The sequence below is a fragment of the Anthonomus grandis genome, chromosome 3 (genome assembly GCF_022605725.1).
Source record: "Anthonomus grandis grandis chromosome 3, icAntGran1.3, whole genome shotgun sequence".
NCBI lineage: Eukaryota > Metazoa > Arthropoda > Insecta > Coleoptera > Curculionidae > Anthonomus > Anthonomus grandis.
In genome coordinates, this window is record NC_065548.1 from 17,163,070 (window position 1) to 17,182,407 (window position 19,338).

The 19,338-nt window shown below is 31.6% G+C and overlaps 1 protein-coding gene across 1 annotated transcript in view; it reads left to right on the top strand.

Annotated features, from left to right (window-relative positions):
* Window positions 1-15,967, top strand: part of LOC126734331 (aminopeptidase Ey-like) — a 44,430-nt gene extending 28,463 nt beyond the window's left edge. The window contains exons 3-16 of the mRNA XM_050437905.1: window positions 278-436; window positions 977-1,126; window positions 1,213-1,356; window positions 1,413-1,596; window positions 1,647-1,803; window positions 1,862-1,943; window positions 2,006-2,239; window positions 2,443-2,586; window positions 7,839-8,106; window positions 8,160-8,359; window positions 11,609-11,776; window positions 11,853-11,996; window positions 12,530-12,611; window positions 15,414-15,967. Of these exons, the coding sequence (XP_050293862.1) occupies window positions 278-436; window positions 977-1,126; window positions 1,213-1,356; window positions 1,413-1,596; window positions 1,647-1,803; window positions 1,862-1,943; window positions 2,006-2,239; window positions 2,443-2,586; window positions 7,839-8,106; window positions 8,160-8,359; window positions 11,609-11,776; window positions 11,853-11,996; window positions 12,530-12,611; window positions 15,414-15,563 (2,266 nt within the window). The 3' untranslated portion in view covers window positions 15,564-15,967. The remainder of the gene's footprint in view (window positions 1-277; window positions 437-976; window positions 1,127-1,212; window positions 1,357-1,412; window positions 1,597-1,646; window positions 1,804-1,861; window positions 1,944-2,005; window positions 2,240-2,442; window positions 2,587-7,838; window positions 8,107-8,159; window positions 8,360-11,608; window positions 11,777-11,852; window positions 11,997-12,529; window positions 12,612-15,413) is intronic.
* Window positions 15,968-19,338: the final 3,371 nt, after the last annotated feature.

Here is a 19,338-nt window from a genome sequence, read left to right on the forward strand (position 1 = left end):
TGTTTATGATTTCTCGGTGATGCCTAATTTTTTTGCCAAAGCCGAAAGTACTAGAGTCGAATACGTAAAAATCGCTTATCTGTTTATATTCTTCTTGCACTAAAGAAACAAATGAGTAAAATATATTGAAAGCGTCAAAATTTCGATTATATTTTACTTTTTTAAATCACAAAAAAAAACTAAGCTAAATTACTCTATATCGTTAAATCCGTTCTGCGACAATGCATTTGCATCTAAATCGAATTTCGTACACGTCGGAAGTAATTTTTGTTTTCAGATGGATTGCTGCGACGCAATTTCAGGCCACGGATGCAAGAAAAGCGTTTCCGTGTTTCGACGAGCCTTCGTTCAAGGCAAAGTTCCAAATCAACTTAGCCCGAATGAGAAATATGACTGCCATATCCAATATGCCTAAGGTGAATACCTCGGAAAATGTGTAAGTGTCTATGAGATTATGCAAATAATCAGGAATACATTTTTAAAGTACCAAATAAATGCTCTAAGAAATAGGAATACTTAATTCAACAAGTTACTAAGAAACGTCGAAAATTTTCATCCATTTCGTTATTTTATTAGTTCAATCATGCTTGCTTAGATATATATTTCTATAATTTTGGTCTTGCAAGGCCCATGAGCCCATCAAAGCAGTCGACAATCTTGAAATTTTCTGCCATAACTTGCAGTCACCAGTCAATATTCGATGAGTAGCTCAACATATTATCTATCCTGGAAGCTATGTTGCTTTAAATCATTGTTCTGCTCCACTCTGCATAAAAACCCATATCACTAGTTTCTGCTTTTCTTGAGATGGTTATTCTACAATAAATAATGTACAACTTACTTTATACTCACCATGATTACTCTATAAATCGAGAGCACCAACCACCTTTGGCTTCATTTCATTCTTAAAATTACATATATCTGCAAAAAACATTAACATGATATATACTTACTTAAATAAATTACTTTTTTCTAGAGAAGGCCTGCCAGAATATGTTTTTGATCACTTTGAAGAGAGTTTGCCAATGTCCACGTATCTGGTGGCATTTGTCGTGTCAGATTTTAAAAACATAAGTAGAGACAGAGTCAGCGTTTGGGCCAGACCAAGTGCCCTATCACAGGCAAGGTAATAAGTACTTTATGGTTATTCTAAGAATAATTTTTTCACCTTAAGGCCAACAATATCCTTATAATTTTATTTTCACTTTTAAGGTTTGCTTTGGAAGTTGCCCCGTTAATCCTAAAACATTACGAAGAATTCTTTCAAATCCCGTATCCGCTTCCAAAAATTGATATGGTAGCAATACCGGACTTTTCTGCTGGAGCTATGGAAAACTGGGGTCTTATAACATACAGGTACTAAGTCAGCTTAAAAAAAACAAATTTATTATACTAGTGATGTATTTATATAGTGAATCTGTTCTCCTATACCAAAAAGGAGTATCAAGCACAGTAAGCAAGCAAAGAATAGCTCACGTTATTGCTCATGAATTAGCGCATCAGTGGTTTGGCAATTTAGTAACTCCAGTATGGTGGGAAGATCTTTGGCTTAATGAAGGATTTGCTACTTATGTTGAATTTTTGGGATCGAATTCGGTAAGTCATAGCATTAAGTCAATCAATATGTTTTATATAAAATAATACAGGTCAATCCAAAATGGAAAGATTTGGAGCTTTTTGTGGTAAACGAGCTTCAAGTATCTTTGGACTTGGATGCTCTAAAAACGTCCCACCCTATTTCTGTTAAAGTTGGACATCCTAATGAAATAAATGATATATTTGATAGCATTTCTTACTCTAAAGGTACAAAAGGCTATATTCATATATCAGAATGAGTTTTAAGTAATAAATATTTTTGCAGGAGCAGCAATTATAAGAATGATGCAAGATTATCTTGGTGAAAGTGTATTTAGTTCTGGTCTCAAGCAGTATCTCCACAAACGGTCAGTTATACTCTAATATTTTATTATTAGGTTTGTTTAAAATTTTTAAAATTTACATTTAGGATGTATAAAAATGCTGAACAAGATGACCTCTGGCAAAGCATGACGGAACAAAGTCAAAATAAAAGTGTTTTGCCTGAAAATGTGACAGTTAAAGAAATTATGGATACCTGGACCCTTCAGACTGGTTATCCAGTGATAATTGCTGAAAGACAAGCGAATAAGGTTGATTTGAACTTGAGGCAAGAACGATATTTTCTTAATAATGAAAATTCGCAAAATGATGAAACTTTGTGGTAAGTTAGTTCATTCAAAAGCATAATGTGTAGAATGTTACAACTTCCTATAGTGAGTCTGTCAATCATAAAAACTTTGTATAATAAAGTAACTTTTAATTTGATAAAATCTGGATAAATTTAATGTCAGACTATATTAAAAAATTTTATTAAATAAATTTAGGCAACATGCCTCCAAATAATATAATTTTTTCTTTATATAGGTGGGTACCTATTACAATCATGGATTCCATGAAAAATAAAAATCGACTTTGGTTAAAAAAGGAAAGATCAATTATAGTTCAAGATGCAGTTAGAGAAGATTTACCTTGGTATTTGGTGAATTTTCGTCAAAGTGGATATTACAGGTAAAATTTATTCAAAAAAATCTAAAACTATAAAAAATCTTTTTTTGATGCAATTTTTATGAAAACACTTTGGAAAAAATCGTGGAATGTATTTTTGCATTTTTGTCTTTCGTCATTAACGGAATTTTTACATATCAGTTTGCAGTCATAACATATGTTCAGATTTCTTTAACATTATTGTAAAAGGATACCATCCGATAACCTTGAAGGTAAATCTTGATTTTAGGCTAACAATTTGGGTGATCTTAGATCTTATTGTTCATTATTATAAGTTTAACCGAAATAGCTTTGTCAGTAATTTGCCAAATTTAATAAATATCTGTTGATCCCAGAGCTTCAAAATGAACAGGCAACAGTGGCAAAACATGTGACATTTGGCATTTAGTGAAAGTTCCAATAATAATTAAATTGAGTATTATATATTACAGAAATAATTAATTGCTAACACAGATCATTTCGTATAAATAGTCTAGGAATGGTTACATATATTTAAGAATGTTTAAATAGCTATTTAAATATTCTTATAGTTTATTAAATATTCTATAGTTTGAGACATTTACTATTCCTAGTGCTTGGAAATTTTTAATAATTAATCTACAATTAATTCAATAACGATTATCCAATCTAATACTAATATATACTAATTCAATTGCCATTGTTTGGAAATTTGAAAAAATGATAAGCTTAAATACCTACTCGGGCACAGAATAAGTATAACTTTATAAGTTATATTTAATCTGTGACTCAGGTATTAATATTCAATACCTGAAATTGGACTGTATTACTTAATGATTACTCTATTTAATATTAATAACTATTGTGGCAAGATCAGGGCTTTAAATTCTTAAATATATGACGATAATAATATTGTCTGGTTTTGTTCAATTGATGGCTCTGCTACGAGGCAATTTGCCAGTGCGATTTGAGATTCGGAAAAAACCGTCGGGTATGTACCCTGTTCCCCAAATCGACATTTTCACTATATGAAATTATCAACACCCACAATCGAAACTTTTCAATTCACGATGTCGCCTCCCCCACGATGCAACCTTCTGCAACGGGTAGGGTCTGGGAAAGGGATTTAAAGGATAGGAAGGACGAAATACTACGTATTGATGAGATGAAGGATAACGTGGAAGTAGGATAGAAACTTTCACAAAATTTAATTCTGAAATGCACATTGTATTAACGGCAAGGGGTAGGAAGGGGTGAAGGAAAGGAATCCGTAGGATAGGAAAGGACGAGCACAACCACGTGTTGACTAGGTGAAGGATGACGCGGAAGTGTAATATTGTCTTGTTGACTAATAACCATAAAACACAAAACTATAGAGAAGTAATAATTGCATACAAACTGACAGGAATTCATCTGACAAATCTGCTAGCGCCCTCACTTCACAACGTTAATCGTTGTAACTAACTTGACGGTTAAACATGTCAAGTGGACCAATCAAAATGGTAGAAAGGCGTGGCGAAATAAAGCAAGAAAATTAAATTTCTTTGAATAACAAATCTCAAAATTATTAATCGCAATATCTAAAACAAACATGTAATTAGAAAATTAACGAAAACGATATATTTTTGTTTCTAATTAGAAAGACTACTGATAGAAAATAGGGCCTTTTTGATTACGTGCATCACATGTTAATTAGAATAAAATAAAACTCATCAACTTTATTTTACATCTAAATGAGTTAATGTGCTGCAACAATCAGTTAAAAATATTGTACTTCTTATCATCATTTTTATAATGGAAATAAACCAATATTTTTTCTAATACATTTATTATTCAAATTTTCTAAAAAATAATTACTTAAAATTATATACATTAGATACAATTATTTATTATAACATACATTATAAAAATTAGAACGAATCTAAAAATTTTATGATAGAGTTTTATCTAAAAGAACAATATATCAATCTGCATTACAAAATAAAAAACTTAAAAATAAAAATAAAATCAACTTATTATAGTATAACAAATATCACATACATAGTATATTTTTGTTGGTCTCTCATGATACTAACAACATAACTTAGAACTAGAAAATTAAAAAAAACTTAAATGAAAGACAAATTTATACATAAATTAAAAATAAATATATATAAAATAAAACTCTTAAAAAATAAAGTTATCACAAAATCATTTATTCTGATCAATTTTGGGAGTTCAGCTCTCTTAGTCTCTATACCTCTGTCTTGATTCAGTGAATACAAGAAGCATATAATAAAAAAATAAGCAGTGCAAACCTTATAAATAAATTCGCAAAATGATTCATGTAACAAATAATGACAAAACAAATGTTTAAATAGTAGTGTAAAGTCAGCAGTATCAGTGGCATTAGCATTTTAAAACGTTGTTGGAGAGAAGTGATCAGAACAAATTTTATAGCTCTAAGTCTTAAGAAAATTTGCCAAATGTCAAATGCTATGACAAATGATGTTCCATCAGTCAATGTCAACAGCGTCATTCCCATCAGCTTCCTGTTAATTTTGCCAAGCAAAATGACCGACGTACCAACATTTAAGTAATACTGTTTTAAAAATTATACTTAAATCGAAATTAAAACTATTATACCTTTTTATACCTCACGTACTAGCCAAACATTTAAATATGTAATTTCTTATTTCCCACTTTTAATCAACAAGATTAAATAATAATTACTATATGCCTAACTTATAGATTTGAATTTTTTTCTGCTATTTTTTAAGGGAGTTCACTAACACAAAAGGGAAAACTTTATGGTATTCAAGTATCATGGGTAGCGCCAGTACTACAAAGGGGTTTGTGAATATTTTTCATAAAGTTCTGCAAGATGTAATATTCAGGAAAAACGATCTTTGGGAGGTGATTCTACAGACTTGCACTTCTCCATAAAAAGAAGTCCGGATATAGCGACGTTCAAGACGTCTGCAAATGCACTTGATATTTATGAGGCGCATCTAATAATAATAATAATAATCTGCTTTTCTGTGAAATTATTATTATTACCATTATTAGATGACGCTTAATAAGCTTAATAACTTATAGTCTTAACTGCATTCCCAAATGATGTAAATGTCGGCATTAATAGTTGTTACCTGGTGACGTTTATGTCACTGAGGGTCGGCTAAAGTCATCTGGTTGGGTGAATTAAACGAAGGCACCAATGTACAGATATCTGCAAAGTTGTTAAATGTATTAGAAGTCTAGTCGAGAAAGTCTCTGATATATAATAGGAAGAGGGTAGGGGAGGTCACCAGACCTGTTTTCGAAAATAATACCGACGGTCGCTAATGATGTTGATGGATTTACGGTATTTCAAAATTTGCTGGTTAAAAAGATTCTCAATTGCCTTAGCAATTGCCGGAACTAACGCAATCAAACGGTAATTGATGGGTCACCGTCATTTAATTTTTTGGGTATCGTTTGAATCCGCGCAAGCATCCAACCTCTAGAAAAGAGACTTCTTCTGTATGAAATAGAAAACAGTTTGCACAACGGTGGTTAGCACGACCGCGCACTTTTTTATTACTATTGGCGGTATTCCTTCAGGCCTAGTGACCCTGGTAATACTCAAGTCTTTGAAAGCTTTTCAAGATCTTTGTGATAGAAGACTATCTCTAGCATTGAAAAAGCCTTTCTTGGCAAAGTCGGTGGTGTTTTGCCTTGTGGGTCGACGGAGTTTGATCCGAACTTCTGATTTCAGCAAGTCTGCCTTTTTCATTGCGATCATTGTAATGGAACCATCTTTGCTAATTAATGGTGAAATTATTGACCTATAAAAATCTTGACCAACTGCTTTTTCTGCAGACCAGAACGATCTTGATCCATTTGGGTAATTGAGAAGTTTGTTCTTTACTCTCTCATTTTATTTTTCTTTGCAGGTATCGATCGTGTTTTTGCACGCATTTTTTAAGGCAACACAGTTGGTACGACTAACAGGGCTTAGGTCTTAGCGTTATTCGCGATAAGCATTTTTGTCGTTGGCTGCCTTGTTGCAACTTTTTTTTTCGAACCACGATTTGCTGTCTGAAGAGCTTTTTCAAGTATTCGGATTATAGGCCTTCACACCTTGCCTTGACCGGTATGATAATATTGTATGAGTCAGGATCTGTCACGAGAAACAGATTCAAGAGTATCTCCCTGTCTATCAAGGATTCTGGTTGGCTCCCGTATAAGCTGCACTATTTTTAAATAGTGTTCGAAATTATATGCCATATTATTTTTTTTTCGGATTTTTAAATAATGTTGATGGTACTTTTCTTGTCTTTTTTATAATTATCAAATAGTCCTAGCATAAAAAATTGATTTTGCACTTAACTAACCTTACCTAATCCTCCCATAAAACATCGCCATATTCTAAATATTTTTTTAAAATTAATTTTACTTCATATTAATTCAATTCAGCAACTAACTTTTTTTACATATTTTCCATACTTCACTAAAGGCATTTTAGAGTAGAGAGTAATTTTAATTAAGTCAAAAGTAAAAAAAAAGCAATTTCAATTTGTAGCACAAAAGTGGATTACTGGCATTAGAATGTAAGATAGTCAAATGTACTCAGAAATGTTTGCTTTTTATTAAGTTGCGTAATAATAAGAATTATCAATGACATTAATTTTGTATTAAACATATTCAATATTCTTGGATATTACAAGAAGGCTGAATTATCGCTGTATAATATTTCTGAGAACATTAAAAAGTTATAAAATGTAATTTTCAATATTAAATTATTGCCTTTAAAAATGCAATTCTCAATATTACCTAAATATTTTTTTTAATTTTATTATGCTACAAAAAATATAAATTTAAAAAACAAAAAAAAATTATAAGAAGTCATTTAAGAAAACGTATGCGAGTTCCGATTAGGTTTGCTTATTTATTAATTTATACATATTTCTACAAAACAAATAATTTCTAATATAAACCCAAAGGTTTGTATCTTCTATTACCTTCCGTTAGAATCTGGTTAAAAAAATAGAATTTTAATTCTGCGTTCTACTAAATTTTAATATATTTTTTAAGAAAGCAAATATTTCTAAAAATATTATTTCCTATTCTTAACATTTTGTAATATATTATATTATAATGCATATAAATATGACTGTAAATCACTTATTTTTAACAACCCATTATATTTTCATACAGTAGAGTATTTTATTATATAAGTTCACAGAAATTCATATAATTCGCATTCTTACTAATTATTTAAATAAAAAAATATTAGTACTATGTAAGAAGTTCAAGGTCTTTGTATTAATTTACAGAGTAAACTACGACGATCGAAACTGGAACGCCTTGATCAGCCAGCTTCTCGGAAACGGCCACATCCTAATCGAACCGAGAAACAGAGCGCAGATGATAGATGATGCTCTAAACCTCGCTTATGTAGGATACTTGGATTACGGAATCGCTTTAAATGTTACTTTGTATTTAGTAAACGAGAGGGAGTTTGTTCCCTGGAAAGCTGCTATTCAGAATTTCAAGTTTTTGCATAGTATGTTTAGTAGAAGTGCTAGTTTTGATAAGTACAAGGTGTGGCAAAAATATTTTATTTGAAAACTTTTATTTATGGCATCCTTTTTTAGAGGTATCTCCTGTCTCTTTTAAAAGATCACTACCTAGAACTGACTTTTAAAGAAAAACCTGATGATGAACCAACTAGGGTCTTGAGCCGAATGGAGATTGTTGAGTATGCATGCGAACTGGGTCTCAAGGAATGCGTTTTGCAAGCAATTCAACTTTTCCAGAATTGGAGGAATAGTGCAAATCCTGATAAAGAAAATGTGTACGTATGACATAAAATATTTTAGTAGAGTTGAACGTTTTATATTTTTTTTTATTCTTATAAATCATGTTACAAATTAATTATATTAGTATTTTTTTTCCTGAGGTGAAATATGCAAAGTGATATTCTGATTTTGAGCACAGAAAAGATGCGTTACCACCTTTCCATATAATATATGCTCAATAGCATATCATTTTAATGTATGAAAAAATTTAAAATTATTTCGATTAAGTCTAAAAAATATAAAAGAAAATATATTTTTAAGAACATATAAATATAATATTATCAAAACTTACTGGTACGCATTATCTAAGAAGGCTAAACATACTGTAACTAGAGCTAAGCAATAGGATCATTTTCTAGATACCGCAGGTCATGGATTATAAGGCTAATGAGAAAACTAATAAACTTAATAAGCAAATACCAGAATCAAATGCCTTATTAGAAAGGGAGGTTAGAGTATGATACCGACAAAGTTGCGGCCTCATACGAAAAATTGTAGATCGAAAATAATTGACGACTTAGGAAAATTTACAGGGTTAAAATTTGGGCCTGTGATTTTATGAATATGAATCAACGATAGACCGACTTTCTTTTAGATATTTCTACTGGACATTATAGTGTTACACATGTTTAATGCAAAGCTATATTAGTCTGTGCAGGTATGAGAGGAGGGCGTGATCTTAAATCTCGAATTTGTCAAGCAAACAGACGTGTAAAACTTATTAAAGAACATTATAGTATGTTTGACTTTTGCATCCTGTTCACTAATCTTTTCCTTTATTGATAAAAGATCAATAAATAAATATTACCAATACTAAGAATACATGCACCTAAATCAATAAACAAAAAAAAACTCAGCTAGCTATATTTTTATATTTTTTTCATTAGCAATCTGTAAGCAACCCTTTGTGTTTCAATGGTATTTCAATTGAAGTTTTCTCTAACACCTAAGTAGATATTGCCTTTTTTTTGTATCAGATTCTCATTATTGTATATTTTGCTTATCCCTGACAAACCAAATTCTTCAGTTTATTGAATTCTTTAAAAAAATATAATTTTCGTTCACGAGTTTTAAGTTTCGCCAAATGTAAAAAATGTTCTCTTTCACCAAATCAGTATGTTTAACAAATAACTTTGTCATCAATCATTATATTTGATACATATTTTGTATGTATCAAGGACATCTAATTGAATATTCAAGTCTTAGGTTATCTGGTACATATAGTGACTGCAGCTGCGTTTTCTTATTTGGGAAAACTATTTATTATAAAGTTTCTGTCCTTACATCTTTATTCCATATCATATGACTCTGATTGATCTTTGTTCATTTAATTTTTTTCATAACATGCATTTTAAGTGATTTTTCACTAAGCTGTTTTGTATCGAAAACCAACTTATTGAGTATATATTTTTGTTCAACGAAAGAGATATATTGGACTGACCTTTTTTATTCACTGAACTTTCTTTCTTATGTTCTTTTCAAATGGAGTAAAGCACATTTTAAGTAAGTTGGCAAGCATCATCTTTTTATATCCATTTTAAAAAATTTTCCTTAATATAACCTTACAAAATTTCATTTTATGAAAAAGCGCATCTATCATAAAGTTGTTGCTTTAGGATTGGAGGCAATTTATTTAACAACTTTTATTAATTTATGCTTAGCATAATTGCAGAAATTTTTAACTTGACTTCTAATTATAAAAGGTAATCCATAATAAAAAAGCTAATGATCGGACTTTTCCGAGTGGATCTTTATCCACCAAATCCTAAGTTTAATTATTTTATGCATAATTTAAAAGCATATTTTAACCACGTTTTTTAAAAATTATAAAATAGTGAGTATTATCGATGTTTTATTATTTATTAAAATAATCAGGAATTAGACATAATGTTTTAAACTGGTTAAGGTCATATTTGTATAGAAGATTTCAACGTATCTCTAATAAATCTATATAAAAATTGCTTGTCCGAGTTTGTTAGAATAAAATACGGCGTACCATAAGGAACGGTTGTTTTTTCCGATTTCTATGAAATATATGGTAAGAGTGACATAAAACTGTAAAATTATCCTCTTTGCTCTTTATATCATAGGTAAAGACATACAACAAAGGCCAAAATATTTAAATGATGTCTTTTTTTTAATTAATCTTTAAATAATCTATTTAATTGGTTGTGTGTTAACAAACTATGTTTCAATGCAAATAATCCAAACTTTGCATATTTAATAAGTGCACATTACTGTAAATGCGAAAATATTGTTTATGATATAGATATTAAGTACTTGGGCATAATATAACTTTAAAGTATTATCCATCGTCTACCTTAATAATTTGGTTCGGCTTTATTGTAGAATTTACTATAATATAAAATAAATCAAATAGAGAAAATACAGAATAGAGCCATGGGGCAGATTTTAATATATGTATGTATAACTGGTATACGCCTATTAAATGTACGTTAAGTGTTTTAAATATGTTGTCTTTGAATCAAAGGGTGATGATGAATGTGTATCTAATCATTTTAAAACATAAATATAATGTGTTATCTATTTATGTAATGAATATTATGTATAAGAACTTGTACCCTCCTACAGATTTTATTTTGTTAGATCAGTGCAATTCAACTCAAATTCTTAACTCGGTTTTGTACAAATAATTATCTGATATTGACAAGCTATATGTAATAATGAAGGACAACTAAGAAAATGTGTTCTAAATAAGTATAATAGTTATTTTTTTATCTTTTTATAGTAAAACATTTTCACTTTTATTGTAAAACGGCAAAAATTACTTATAGGTATCTCTGACGATAAATAAATGTTTCATTATAAATATTCTATTATATCTAAATGGCATATCGCTTTCATACGTTATAATGATGGAAACAAAATAAAATAGCCTTATTTCTAAAGTTTCAAAAATATATTACACGTTTTATTAAGGACATGTTAACCATATTGTACCACATGATATAGATTTGGGATAAAATAATAAATATATCTCATAGTAATATAAGTATCTTATTTTTTTCGGTAAGATTGGCCTTACATATTGGATTTTGCCTCTAATTTAAATATGCCTAGAAGGTTTACTGGAATATATATACCTTTTTAGTGCCTTTTTCTCTATTTTTAGCTATGCCTTAACTGAAGTTTAGCCGTTTAAACTTCAATTTAAATTCCTTGCGTAAAACAACGGTATTATAACATTATATATTTAACTTTAAATTATATTTTTTCTTCTGTAGAATTAATCCAGATCTGAGAGAAGTTGTCTACTGTACAGCAATTAGAGATGGCGGACAAGATGAATGGGATTTTGCTTGGAATAGATATCTGAATACTAATGTGGCAAGCGATAAAGAAATTCTATTAAACGCCTTGTCTTGCTCTAAAGAAATATGGATCCTAAGCAGGTGTGCTGTTTTATAAAAAAAAACAAGAAATCCTTCTTAAAGTACCTATTTAACAAAAGTAATGTTTTTTTTTTAGATTTTTAGAATGGTCAATAACTGATAACTCTGCTATAAGAAAACATGATACAGCAAGAGTGTTTGCGTCAATCGCCGAAAACCCAGTAGGCCGTGATTTGGCTTATAAATTTTTAAAGGTTAATTGGTCGAGAATACGGGAATAGTAAGTATTTTACACAGCGTATCTAATACATCTCTCAGATAGGGATTATTTAATATTGAGACTATATGTCTTACAGTTTTAGTGACAAAGTAAAAAAAAGTAGTTTATCGTAACCTAGATTCAAACTGCCTAAACAAATTAAAAAAAAAAAATTAATGCCTATCAATATTTAAATAAACTAGTAGTAGTAATTGTGAGGCGACAGTGTCTGGCGGATAGACCTAAAAGTCCCTTTCCGCCAACCCTGAAATCTGCCAACCCGCCATTATCCTAAGAATTAGATACCTATTAGAAAACAAAATTATATTTTCACTAATATCCAACTCTATCAAATTTCGTATATTAATGAATGTTTGTAATACTTTTTAATTGATAATAATTTTAATTAACTTAACATTATTTACTATACTCTATTTAATTTATTTTCGAAAAAAACGGTTTAAATTTTGTTTTGTAGAGTCTTGTCTTTAAACTTAAATATAAAGTAGTGGTACTTAAATTAACTTCGTACTTAAATTTTATGAAAATTTTAGCCTGGGATCAACGTCGATGTTTATGAGCAGTATTATTAGTTATACAACGAATAATTTTAATACAGAAGAGGAAGTAAATGATGTAAGTATTAGCTTATACTATTTTAATTTTAGCTGATATATATCATTGATTACAAAATAATTAACTACGTATTATATTAATAAAATACACTAGAATTAATAATGTTTTAAGAATCTGTATAAAAACATTATACTCATGGTTAATATGACTTCCAAAGATCCAGAGACATAGAGATCGGTACGGTTAATATTTTGTTAAATGTTGATACATTATGGTTGAATTTACGAAAGGAATTTGTTACTTTAGACAACAAAATAGAGTTCTAGTTTCCTTAACTTTAATATAATATTTTGCACTTTGCGAGACAATGATCTAAACAGGACTGTACATGCAAGCCTTTACTAACGACCTGGTATTTCTTGCCTCAAGAAAGAATGCTACCATAATGCAGATCTTCACGATAAGGGCTGTGCGTATAGTATAAAAGTGGTGCACCTCGAAGGAGCTAAGAAACAACCCTAAAAAAGAAGAACTGTTCCTATTTACAAAAAGACGGAACTTTTAAATACCACCCACTGTATTTCTAGAGAACGTGTAGCTGAAATAATTCTAGTACGAGTTCTAGCTGTTAAATGAATTGCAAACTCTCTTAGTATAGTCACCCAGCAAAATCAACTGCTTTTGGCGTGCAGGAGGACTTTTAGAACTTTCGGTAGTACTTGAGATCTGTCCCCAAAGATCCTTCACTAGATCTATTCACCTATAGACCTCTTCTCACACAGTCTCTGGATGGAGCATTAACAAGAGCCTTTAGGACTCTCTTATATCTTCGACCATTGGATCTTGTGATAAAGTTGATCAAGATCGTAACTACCGGCCTTTTTTGGTGACTAGATGGCACTTCCTACAAACGAATATAAGAACTTCGTGACCTATATGGGAAGTCGAGAGGAGTTGGAGAACTCTAATAACGCCTGCATTAGTAAATAAATGGACCTTTTGGCTTACATACTGCTCTAGAAAGAACAATAAGGTTGTTAATGCATTGTTAATGCAGGCATCTATAGTGGGAAAGCCCCAACAAAGCCTATTCACTGGGAGAATTTGCCACTGGCCTCTAAGCCAAAATATTCGCTAGCTTAAAATACATGCAGGAAATTTTAAATTGAAAATACCGCAAGATAGTCGTCTTAGTCTGCTCGGATAGTGGACCCGTAATTTAGGCTATTATGACCAATAAGAAAAGCTTTAAGCTAGTACTCTTTTAAGAAAAGCTTCAAGCTAGTAACTCAATAAGCTTATAAAGAAACTGGTGAAAGAACCTTTTTTTGGCGATGAGCTACCTAAGTAATGCTAGTAACGAGGAAGCAGACTTCCTTACTAGACTGAGGTCTGTAAAACTACTGGTAGGTCCCGAACCAATAATTATCACTGGAAAAATATTGTTCATATGAGAAGTACATATTGGAGGAGAACAGGATTCAGGATAATCAAAACAACATAGAACGTCAACACTATCGATGAGCTGCCCTGTAGACCTTCAATAGTCAGTTTGTAGCGGTTGCAAAAGCAAACGGTTGTCATCCAGGTAAAAGGCAACTTCCTTTATGTTGGTCTTGAGAGGAGACTATACTGTCATCCTGAAAGAATGTGCCCCGAAGAACAAAAAGTCAACGACTACCTATTTAAGACATTTGGAGATGCGTGATACCCATCATACTTGGAATATTTCTACCTCATGCAGTTGGAAAATCGGTACCAAATTCGGGGAAGTTCTTCCTTGGTAAAGTCATTTCTGGATAAACTCCGCGATGTAAAATGAGGCAATATATACTACTAGCATATAAGCTAGTAGATGCATCAACACGGGGCCTTGAATTCGAAGCTGCCAAGAACACGATCAAGGGCCAGGCTCATATTCGGCAAGGGATTTCAAGAGAAGACAAGTTTGAACTTGGTCAAAGGGATGATTAGAGAGGCAATTAGAGGACGTAGCCACCAGAACCTAAAGTTAGAGTATTGAAAATGTAAAAAAGCAGGTCACATAAGAAGAAAGCGCTAGTCCCTCTACAGGGCGCTAGTTTTATTTCTGGCAAACTAAGCATTTCGCTGTTGCTATAGAAAATCTATCGAATTCGATGAAAGATACATGTGATGTTAATCCCAAAGGCTAGAGGTGCAAACAGGGTGACTTGATTTGCTTTACGTACCCTAAGAGGCGAACGAGTCTATATCCAAAACTTCAAACATCCTGGGATGGTATGTACAAAGTTTTGGAAGCCATTAACGATAATCTTTACAGAATACAAAAACCGCCGAGAGGTAAAACTCGAGTCATACATTTCAGTCGACTTACTCTTTATTGTTGATACCACAAAGATGCTGAGCTGCGGCATTATCAACCACAGTCAGATTTAAATGTTTCTTGCTAAGCAGGTTGGATCCGGGGTCAAATAAAACTTAGGTTTTAAATTTTCATACTGCCGACATTTCGGCCTTTATAATGCCATCTTTAGGCATTTTTAAATCAGGGATATTTAGTAGCAAATAAATAGAGTGTAAATATATATTTCTAATAGTCCTTACAGATCATATTTAGTGAGTACGTGTAAATCAATCAGTTGACTATTTTTGTGCGTTTCTTATTTTAATTCACACCTTAACGAATGGAAAAAACGCTGCAATAATTTCGACAAGACATAAAGCTGAAAAATTCATATAGTAATTATAAGAAAACGTATAAATAAACTAAAAGATTTTATTACGAATTTTTTAATATATAGCTCCCTGATATTAAAAAAAACTACTTATAGAGAACTACTGTTATACTATATTTAGTTTTATATCATACATATTTTTTAGTTTAAATCATTTTTCGAGAAACGACGTGATGAGTTTGGAATTGCATTAAGAACTGCCCAACAGTCCATAGAACAAGCAGAGGCCAACATAAAATGGATGAAACAATATTTCCATATAGTAAGAAAATGGCTAGAAGATGTACAAATATAATTTTATTAAATTAATACCTAACCGTTACCATATAATTGATTTAAAAAAAAATATGCCATATAAATTTGTATTAGTAGAAATAGGAAAACATTCCGTTTAAACTTCTATAACTATATTAGTAGGTCTAGTATAATTTACTAATTAAGAGTAATATTACATTACTGTGTAAAAATATAATATTACGTAGGTTGGTATTATTTTCGGTATCTTAAAAATCCATTCATACCTACTAAACATGTTCATTGGCATCATTAGCTTATAAATGAAACTACCTTTATGCGATGGTGGCAATTTGACTTATTTTTATAAAGCATATTTAAAATATTTTGTATGTTTTAATGTATTATAATTAAATGTATATTTTTTTATTAGCTATAAATATTCGTATTCACAAAAATAAGCAAAACCAAATATACTCTAGATAAGAAAGTCCTGTATATATTAATTTGTGTATTGTCTTTAAACGTTTTTGTAGTTAATAGGTTTATATTGTTTGTGTATGATTTTTTTTTCTAATAAAGCTGCTTAAAAGTGTCAAAAAACTTATTTTTTTAAGCTAGAAAATAGAATACAATTTTATATTAAGTCCTAGAAATTTACAAAATAAAAAATATATAGTTGTACTTTTAAAAACGTGTAATCCACATAATCTAAACGTACTCATAATATAACGGGCGACAAAAATAGAAGCAGAATTTTTCAAAGCGATAACCTTTTTGCAATAATAATCATCTGCTTTACCTGGACTAATTAAAGCCTTGGGCTCCAAATCTGCAATAGCTAACGGCATAATTGGAACCGCTCCTATCATTAAGTAATGTTATAACTATGTAACCCTGTAGCTTAATGCAGTATGCCTTTGGTAATCTCAAGAACATTATCGCACAAAAGGCGAAAAAGATAAACCTCTTAGAGCAGCTCTTAGATTAGCAGCTAGCTATTGATGAAAAATATATATATATTTAAGATAGACAGAAACAGTTAATACTGAACATGCACATGAGTAGAACTAACTTTTTTTTGGTTGCAAAAGTTACATATATTAGGAGTTACCAATTTTGTATTAATTTGATAGATGACTCTGCTTTTCATTATGATAAGAAAAAAGGAAACAGGGATATGAAGAACATTAAAGATACCAGTGCATTCAAATTTTTTTTTTGTCATCAAAGAACACTGGTAGTTCTTGAACCCCCGGTCGTGCGAGACTCCCTGCCTGATTAGCCACTAAAACCTTCCTGCTATGTGGTATCAGCTGGTTCCCTGCACTGCATTCTGCTCTGTTGCAGTCCTTTTGTACCCCATATAATTACTCCCACGGGTTCTGTTGCTTCTAGGAAGTCCAGTATTTTGCTCAGTGGCGTAGTTATTATCCTTTCTGGTAAAGGTTTGAGTTCGGCGGTCTGGTTGAATGCTTCGCAAAAGCAGACAATGTCAAAAGTGATTTTTTCCTCTTTCTCACAACCTCTACATAGCAGTGTATCTACTTTACTGAGTTTAGATAGGTAGTTTCCTGCAGGGTGTAAGTCTGTAAGTAGCCCTGCTACTTTTTAAAGTAGTTGCCTGGAGTGACCCAGTATGTTCTCCCTCTTCCTGAAGGGCTACCCAAAAGTTGTTTGAAGAGTTCCAGTTGTGGCGATTGTTCCCAGTAGTTTTTATGCTCAAGTTCCAATCAGTTTTTGATATCCTTTTCCAGATTTAATAGCTGACACAGCATGTTGGTTCTGGTTCTGTGCCTATGTGTCTGTTGCTGGCTCCCTGCATTGCAAGTTGATTTACCCTTCTTGCAGGACCATGCGGTTGCACATATTCTATCATAGGATTATCTTTTGCCTTATTTTTTGCTCTTTGACGAGAGATCCTTTTAGCAATTTGTACAGTCTTTGACCTAGTCTCAAACTGTCCAAGAGTTTGTTGCTGCCTGGAATCCTGTAATGATTGTGAACGTTCGTCCCCTTGGCGCAATTTCTTTCATCAATTGAGCATACCTCTGCATTCAAAGCCCAGGTTCAGCGGGAGTTGTCTGCCCTCTTGTCCATTCTCTAGTACGTCTACTGTTACCCCGATCTTGGCTGCAGTGTATATCATACTGAGTAGCCGCCTTGCCTAGGCCGCATAACTTCTGTTCCCAGTGGTCCCTTTATCTCCTTCACTACAAAAGTCTTATCTGGCTATGTGAACTTGGTTTTGTTCTTTTTTACTGCCATATGCCCAAGGTCCTGTATCTTTTTAAATAGGTCTTCGCTCCTGCTATACACGCTGTTCTTTATGTTTTGTTAAATATCTAAATAACAATCCTCCTTTCTGCCGCAGGCTACGATATTGGTGCTGCGTATGTAATGATGGATCTCACCAATATTGCATATACAGTGTGGCCCAAATTGGATGTACATGTATGGGTATCTTGGAAACCATAAGAGTTAGAAAATTGGTTAAATGAAGAAAGTTGTAGGGCATTTAGTTACCAATTTAGTGCCGCTTTTAGAACGATTTCATCTTTTCCCGATTTTGAAATATTTGGAAAAAATCAAAAAGTTACATTTTTGAAAAAGGCCTGTACTTCAACGTATTTTTAAAATCTGTAAAAACATTATTTGGACAACTTTTTAAGGACAACGCATACCTGAATTCAGTTTTTATTTTCGACGTTTCGGTTCTGCGATTCCATCCTCAACTTCTCTTTTTCCTATGGCGGTTATTTTGTTTTTTTGCTAAATTAAAAAGATTTTTTTCCCTTTAAAATGATGTATAACACGCGGAGTTGGCCATGATTACGGAGGCCATTTGCCGTATAAACAATTATTATTGTTTAATGATTTAGCGTCATTTGCTGACAATTCTGCAAAATATTATTTATTTGATTTCAGTTTTTATCTTGTTTAGTAGTTCTTATCTTGTTAATTTTTTGTTCTTGTTAGTGTTAAATAGTTTTTTCGTATCTAGTTGTTTTCGTTTATATTTAGTGATATTTAGTTTTGTTTAAATTTTTAATACCCGAAAATAGCCATGCGATATACCAGTGAGGAAAAATTTGATATGTTGAAAAGTTATATTACATTTAATAGGAATGCAAATCTTGCAATCGCCAGATATTGGGAACTGTATACTGAGAGACAACAGCCAGGTCCAAGACTATTCGCTAGGCTTGTGAACCTTAATGAACCATAGAACTCATGGAAGTTTTGAAATATCAACGCCAGAAAAAACGCCAAAGAAGGGACAATGAAGCTCGCGATGAAAACATTTTAGACCATTTTAATCAGAACCCGAAAAGCTGCAACTGATATGAATATACCAAGGACTATCATTCAAAGAGTCCTTAAAAAAATAAATATCGTCTATATAAGGCTACTATTTTTCAAGGGTTAAGTGATACAGAGTAACCAAGACGATTAAAACTTTCAAACTGGTTTGTCAATGTTATGTTCTGTTATTTTTATGTTATGTTTGTCAATGTTGAATGTCAAGAAATACCTAATATCAGCAGGAAAATTATTTGGACCAACGAGATGTTTTTTAGCAACTGCGGAGTATTCAACAGGCATAATCGTCATTTTTGGGCTACTGAGAATCCTCATGAAGTGGCTGAACGTAGGCTACAAGTAAGATTTGGATTTAATGTATAGTGTGGTATGCACAGTAAGTTAATTACCCACTCCACAAAATTATTTTCAACTAAGATGCTATAATTGTTTTTAGATAATCACATTATTGGGCCCTTTATTTATAACCAAACACTGACAGGTCAAAGATATTTAAATCTTTTGGAGAAGCA